The sequence below is a fragment of the Adiantum capillus-veneris genome, chromosome 11 (assembly GCF_014529385.1).
Source record: "Adiantum capillus-veneris isolate H3 chromosome 11, ASM1452938v2, whole genome shotgun sequence".
Taxonomy (NCBI): Eukaryota; Viridiplantae; Streptophyta; class Polypodiopsida; order Polypodiales; family Pteridaceae; genus Adiantum; species Adiantum capillus-veneris.
Genome location: NC_140941.1, coordinates 86,594,520 through 86,602,239, shown reverse-complemented (window position 1 = coordinate 86,602,239; position 7,720 = coordinate 86,594,520). Strand labels below are relative to the sequence as shown.

At 44.3% G+C, this 7,720-nt stretch overlaps 1 protein-coding gene across 1 annotated transcript; it reads right to left on the bottom strand.

Moving 5' to 3' along the window:
* Nucleotides 1-510: 510 nt before the first annotated feature.
* Nucleotides 511-1,931, bottom strand: LOC147447587 (uncharacterized). Its single transcript, XM_086523311.1, has one exon. The coding sequence runs from the start codon at nt 1,632-1,634 to the stop codon at nt 774-776; it is 861 nt and encodes a 286-aa protein (XP_086379437.1). The 5' UTR covers nt 1,635-1,931; the 3' UTR covers nt 511-773.
* Nucleotides 1,932-7,720: the final 5,789 nt, after the last annotated feature.

Genomic DNA, 7,720 nt, shown 5'->3' with positions numbered 1-7,720 from the left:
GTTATCAGTTATTGATAACTATGCCAACTATGCCCAGACAAAGCATAAAATGAATAACTAAGCATCTTGAAGGGTTACGCGAGGCTTAGTTATTCATCCATTCTCCCAACTATGCCTTGAACTTTACAACTTATGCCAAAATTGGCATAGTTACAAAAGTAGGCTTAGTAACTCATTTAATGCCGCTTTGTGAGTGTGACCATGAATGAGGCTTAGTTATTTGTTCAAATACTTGATAACTATGCCTCACGTGACCATTGCCTTACCTCAACATCATGAGCTTCTGTGAGGGATGAGGCACGGCATAACTAGCTAGGTACGATTGGGGGCAGGGTACCGATCGGGGCCGGTGGTCCCCTGCCCCCAATCGTACTGAGCTAGGTATGCGGTGCCTCCCGAGCAGAAGCTCATGATGTTATGCATTGTATGAAGAACACTTAAAAAGGCTCCCTTTTCCTACATGAGAATGTAAAAAAACGAATGTGGCACCATAATTTAAACGAATGTAAATATTGCAAATCAGCACCGTATTTATAGGAAGGGATATCTCATGTCAATCATACATGATTGCTTGATATCAGCAGAGATCAGTAGCAAGGGGCATCATCTGCACATGCCTCACATTGCTGTATCTTATACTACAACTAGCAAAAACACAGAAATAAAACAGCCCTATACTGATGACCATCACTTAAATACAGCTGCTTTCCTTTCCATGTGACAAGCATGGGAAGAGAAAGCTGCTGTACTCAGGATTGACCAATTGTATCTCTTCAACATGCATCTCCTTTGGCACAACAAGGCACATTGAGGTCTAGGAAAGGGATAAATGTGCAGGCCAATTCTGAGGGTAGTGAGTTGGGCGGCGGCCGGAGAGGCGTAAAAGGGATAGAGCTCTTGAAATCTCCTTTCGTCTGATTATCATCTTCAATTAATTCACTGTCATTAATCCCCATTGCCTCCAAACAGCCTCTGTCACTTGAGTTGATGCAATCCTTAAGCATTCTTTTCTTTGGTGTCCGGGGCAGCTTGATTGTTGCATGCGGCAGATATTCCATCGACGACGTAGATGAAGATGTTCCATACAAATTACTGAACATATGGTCCTCAGGATTCTGCTGCTCTTTGATGTCAAGGGGCCCCAATGTTCCTGACATCCATAAATCTCCCATTGCCGGTGAGCTATAGGCTGCTTTTGGGCCTCTTGCCCTGCCTAATTTGAGGGATCTTACACCTCCAAATCTGCCACACTTAGTACTGTTATCCCGTTCAATCTTGGAAGCTCTATCTACTGCAAGATACGTCTCTTTGATCGACGGAGGCAAACTTTTGTCGAAATTGGTCTTCGCCTTCTCCCCTTTGATGGATCTGGCAGCTGCGTCATAGGCCAGTGCAGCCTCCTCCGCTGTGTTGAACGTGCCGAGCCAGATACGGCCCTTTCTGGTTGGATCACGAATCTCCGCAGCAAACCGGCCCCACGGCCGCCGCCGCACACCTCGATAATGTGGAGGCTCTCCAGCTGCCTCCAATTGATCTGTTGGCAAGCTTAATGCAGCAGGGCCCTCTACCTTGCACCTTGTCAAGAAGCTACCATAGCCATAGCCAGAGCTTGATTCGGCTGCAGCGACCGCCATTTAGGTGAGGCTGCAAAGGGTATGTGTGTAATGCATATGGTGGTGGTGATGACGGTAGAGAAGAAAGATGAATCAGCGCATTCTTACGAGATCGCCATAGCCAGCTTTAATGGATAGTGTTGGAAGAAGCAATGTAGAGCTAGCACCTAGCGGGCGATGGCGGGCACGATGTGAACGCGAGCAGCGAAGGCTGGCCGGCTGCGTCTCGCACACGCTTTTAATGAGGAGTGCTGGGCCTGGCTGCTAATAACAGGTAGCGGCTAGACGTAGAGAAGAGGCTGCGGGTGTAGGTGTAGGCCGCAGATCCAACACTCCAATAATAAAAGGAGCCGTCCGCTTGTAACGCGTCCCTGCATGATTCTCAAGGCGGCGGGCCGCGGACGACGTGGCACCCAGACGGTGCCGATATTTCCCTGCTGCCGTCATGCTTACCCAGCCTAGAGCCCCTTCCTACGCACCTTTTCATCTCCCCCCCTTGTTACCCCATCACACATTTACCTCTCTTGTCTCTATGTTCCTTCGCTTTCTTCCCCCAGAGTCACTTTTCCAATGCTAACTCTCTACCTTACATGAGTCTGATGTTTATGGCCATGACCTTATCCCAAGTGATGGTCACACCATGATTGTTGTCTCTCTTCCACATACTATCTTGCAGTTCAAGTTATACTAATTGAAGTGTGGTTTCCTTTCATGGGTTGAGCATTCCCCACTTGAACATTGATTTGCGAGGATCACCTCTCATCATTCAAGCACGGGACTTTTCTTTGCATGTAAGGTGATACGTAGCAAATAGCTGGTGATCAAAGGTTGATCAGAACTTGACCTAAACATGAAGGGATTGTGCAACATGGCATTGCGTCTAGATAGCAACTCCAAACTAGAGAGATAACCTTTCCAATTGGATTGCTTCTTGCTAACGTATGATCCTAGCATATCCTCTAGCATGAGATTAACACTTGTGAATTGCCTATCCATCTCTGGATGAGCAGTGCTTAGGTGTGTCTCCCAACCATTTACAAACACTCCACCAAAAATGACTTGTAAACAAGGGTCGCAATTCCTTAGAACATTGTTGAGTAATCAGCAAGTAGTCAGCAAACGATCATGGACAACAAACTTGGTTAACTTTAGAGATGGAATAGGGAACTAAAGAAACTTACAAAGTTTAGTGAACTTGTCTACAAGCACCCAAACCGAGCCCTGACCTCTTTATGGTGATTGGTAGACCTAAAATAAATCTCATAGAGAGACTGCATATATAGTACAAAATTCTTCATAGGCTATCAGTTTCATGAACTTGCATGCACAAATCTACCTTTGCTAAACACCAGGGCCCACAACACCTAGTGTTCATGCATTTAGCAAAAAGGGATCCGAACCTATACTTTCGTGACCACGTTATGCTCATAGCACACATAAAATAGAATGGTGAGAAGATCTATGAAAGAAACTAGATACTTCCCACTGAAATCAGTTAAAAGCCTTGCTAAAACGTTGAACCATAACAAAATGTGAAAAATAAATCACATCTAGACAGAAACAACAAAAGATTTTCATTAACAATACATAGTCTTGCTATATGCATAAAAAATCCTCCATTAAGGTTGTTTAATAGTACTTGTAACCTTAACAAGTCTTACTAGGTATCCAAAAAAATTGGCCACTAAAATTGTTCCTGATACGACATTATTATGACTAGCACGAGGGTTGCCATTTTTCGAGCTAAAACCCATGAGCTAATGAGCTAGGAGTCAAAGTATATGTGCACTTTATTTGATATTTGTAAAATATATCAAAGGTGGCAAACCATATTTTGAAGATAAAATATCTTTGGAAATTATTTCTCATTATTTGCAACAAGTAAAATTCTAAGTTTCACATGATAGATGTAGTGGATAGTATGGCTGGACAATTAAAAGGAATTGAAACTTGAATATCTTCAACAAAGCATGGTTTAAATAAGGAATTCAAAGTTGAATGTATTCAATAAAGCATGGTTTAGAGACTACATTTTTTAAAGAAGAATATGTCTTTATACTAAACTCCAAGATAATGTCTCTAGCAAGATGTGATTGTTTTGAAAGCTAATTTCTCCAAAGAAATATGGTTTTGAGCTAGCTTAGTACATAACTCATATGAAAAAATATGGTTGTGGCATGACGTGCATGTAGCATAGCTATCTGACACTAACATAATATGTCAATACTCAAGGAAGTGACTCGAATGCAGCATGGAGACTCTTTGAGGCTGTCAACCTAGCAAGCAACCACATCAACCCAACAAGAAAACCATCACTCTCTGATTTGAAAATCTGTCTATATCCTATCTCGCCTCTCCAGGTTAACAAGCCATTTTGTCGACGAAATGTACTCGGATCATCACGGAACTTTAAGGAAAGCTATATTAGGTCTAAGGGTACAATTCTACAAAGTATGGTGTGCATATGACAAGGTACCAAAATCTCGATCCATCATGGACCAAGTCATGGAAATTGAAATAGAACAGTCTAGATAGGTCGCCCAAGATTAGCTGGTTTCTCCCCCATGACCTACGTTCATCTTGCCTTTCTTAAAGTCTAGATCATCAAAGACTTAGACCATTCAAGATGATTGGCCGAGTAAATCTAGTCATATATCATCTCCACTAGCTATCGCAATCAATGAAGGTTCATCCAATCTTCCATATTTCAATGTTGGAGCCCTCTCATCAGTCCAAGATTCTAGAGAGATGCTCACAACCACCACTATTGATAGATATTGATGGTCATGAAGAGTATGAAGTCAATAAAATTCTTGATTCCAAAATCTTTCATGGAAGACTTCCATACCTTGTACATTGGAAAGGTTATAATCCCGTTATAATGCAAGCAAACAAACATGGGAGCTTGCATCTAAGCCATATAGAGCAAAGGCCAAAGTTCGTGAGTTTTATCAACAACATCCATCAAAGCTTGCCACTGCCTCAAGAGGCAAAACCGCCACTATAAGAAAGGGGGTTGAATGCCGCTGGAATAGCCACCTATCAACAAGCATTTCAAGAGAAAGAAAGGATTAGGCACACGGGTATCACTGCAACTGGTAGCATGACTGTCAGCTCGCGGCAATGCTTGCGGTATCAGCACAAGTATGTGTTCAGTAATTGCTGTGTTGATTGTCGTGTATATACCCACAATGATAGCCTCGCTAATTATACCCTCCACTAAATTTATTAAAAAAAAGTATCCGAGGATCTTGGATGATTCAACTCGCCGTATGTGAAGACTTTGCATCATCCAAAGATCCAAAGCTCACAGAAATCGGAGAAAGTGAGTAGGTGTGTGTTGGAGCTGCTAGCGACTAAGCCCGGGAGGATGCAACCTGCTCTGATACCAATTGTTGGAATTAGGGTTGGAGGAAAACACACACACCTTGGAGAAGGTGAAAGAAGCTCAAGACACACAACAGAGAGTGTATTACTTATTGTGTAATGAAAAGATAGATAGCCCTAGAATGAAAGGGCGTATATACAATGCACGGGGGAAAAAACCTCCTAGTGAGGGAAAAATGCCCCGACGATCCTAAGTGTGTTCACACACATCACTACCACATGTATATGGTAACAGTGAGCTTGTTGTTATGCCCTTGCTTCCCTCCATTGAGGCTGGTCGACTCCACTATCCCTCTCGTGGAGGGCAAACTCCCACTTTGCATCATGCATATTGGCACCCCTTTTTTGGAGATTGGGCTGTTGGCGTTGTTGTTTAGCGGCCTTACTAACATTGAATTGTTTATTATGAAGGAAGGTCTTGATAAAACCTTCCATCCACTGTGTGGTAAAAGACTGGCCCTGGGGATTAGGAAACCGCAGCCGCATTGTATCAACAATATACTGCAGGTACTGAGGATCTTGTTGCTCCCAGTCGATGAAGCAATTAGTGTAGGTAGAGTGGATCAATCTCTTCAAGTGATTGTGGAAGCGCTTGCCATTGTTTGTGCTAAGGTCAGGGGCGTCATCTTGATGACACCTATAGTATAGGCCATCATCATCTGCATCTAGAACGTCCACATCAGAAGTGTACCCCGGATCTGGCAAGTCAGTGGACGATCCTCCCCCACCTCCTCCAAATCAAGCGTCAAAACAAGAGCCTCCCCCTGATCCTCGTCTACGCTAGCTGTCAGCGGACTCTCGTCGATCCCTAGAGCCACGTGAACTACATTGCTCACTCTGCCCTAAAGAAGAGCAATGACCACAAGGGCTAGGATGGCTTGATGGTTGAAGTGGGGAGGGTTGATGCGAGGGAAATGTAGAAGAGGGTGCCAAGGGAAATGGTGAAGGAAATTAGTAGCGGGGATCGAGGGATAGGGTGAAGAAATTGTAGTGGGAGGTGCCGAGGGAAAGGGTGAAGGAAAGGTAGTGGGGGCATGCGAGGGCATGGACGAGGGTGAGGGGGAAATCCCACATTGGGACAGCAAATGTGGCGTATATGAAAAGAAGATCCTTTGCGAAGCTCACTCATACTCTTGCCGCATGCGCAAGAATGAGACTATCTCGGGATCCATACGGACCAAATAAGGAGGAGGACAAGGAGGGGAGTGGTCATAGGGACCGGAGCCCCCAAAAGGATTCCCAAAAGAGGAACCCACGGTTTTCTTAAAAGAGCACAAGAAATCTTCGTCTTGCCCGGCCATGTCACAACTAGAAAAGAGAGATAAAAGAAATCAAATAAAACCTAAACATACTAAACAGGTAGCCCATTACATGAAAATAGACATGCCAAAACCCCTCTAATAGAGGGTTCAGACTCATGCCATTTGGCCCCTCTATTAGAGAGGTTTGGCATGCCTATTTTCATGCAATGGGCTGCCCGTTTGGAGAGCCCATTACATGCAAATAGACATGCCAAAACCCCTCTAATGGAGGGGCCAAACTCATGCCATAAACTCATGTTGTTTGGCATGAGTTTGGCCCCTCTATTAGAGAGGTTTTGACATGCCTATTTGGATGCAATGGGTTGCCCGTTTGGGGAGCCCATTTCATGCAAATAGACATGCCAAAACCCCTCTAATAGAGGGGCTAAACTCATGCCATTCAGGGTTCTCTATTAGAGGGGTTTTGACCTGTTTATTTGCATGCAATGGGATCCCCAAATGAACTAACCATTGCATGCAAATAGGCATGCCAAAACCCCTATAATAGAGGGCCAAACTCATGCCATTTTCTAGGGGTTTTGGACATTGAAAGGGGGAGCCAATATAGGTTCAAAGAAAACATGAGCAGGGGGGACAACCCACGGGCTCACATGAGCCTTTACCTCAACCAATTAGGGCAATAAACGTAGGGTTTTGGGCTGGGGTCAAATAGACTTTCCAAAACCCCTCTAATAGAGGGTCCAAACTCATCCCAAAAACAAAGGTTTTGGGATCATGAGTTTGGCCCCTCTATTAGAGGGGTTTTGGGCTACCGTTTGACCCCTCCATTAGAGAGGTTTTGGAATGCTTATTTTCATGCAATGGATAGCCCGTTTGAGGAGCACATTGCATGCAAATAAACATGCCAAAACCCCTCTAATAGAGGGGCCAAACACCTCTATTAGAGGGGTTTTGGCATGTTTATTTGCATGCAATGGGCTCCTCAAACGGGCTGTCCATTGCATGCAAATAGGCATGCCAAAACCCCTTTGAGGGGCCAAACTCGTGCCGTTTGCTAGGAGTTTTGGACATTGAAGGGGGGAGGCAAAATAGGGCCAAAAAAACATGAGCATGGGGGACAACCCATGGGCTCACATAAGCCTTTACCTCAATCAATTAGGGCAATAAACATAGGGTTTTGGGCTAGGGTCAAATAGACTTGTCAAAACCCTTCTAATAGAGAGGCCAAACTCATCCCAAAAACTAGAGGTTTTGGGATGAGTTTGGTCCCTCTATTAGAGGGGTTTTGGGCTACCATTTGGCCCCTGCATTAGAGAGGTTTTGACATGCTTATTTGCATGCAATGGGTAGCCCGTTTGGGGAGCCCATTGCATGCAAATAGACATGCCAAAACCCCTCTAAGAGAGGGGCCAAACGCCAAATGCATGCCAAAAAAGGAAAATAAGTGCACTTACATCG

Bases quoted from the DNA above. Each gene is read 5' to 3' on its own strand.
- LOC147447587 (XM_086523311.1), bottom strand. From the start codon at position 1,634: ATGGCGGTCGCTGCAGCCGAATCAAGCTCTGGCTATGGCTATGGTAGC.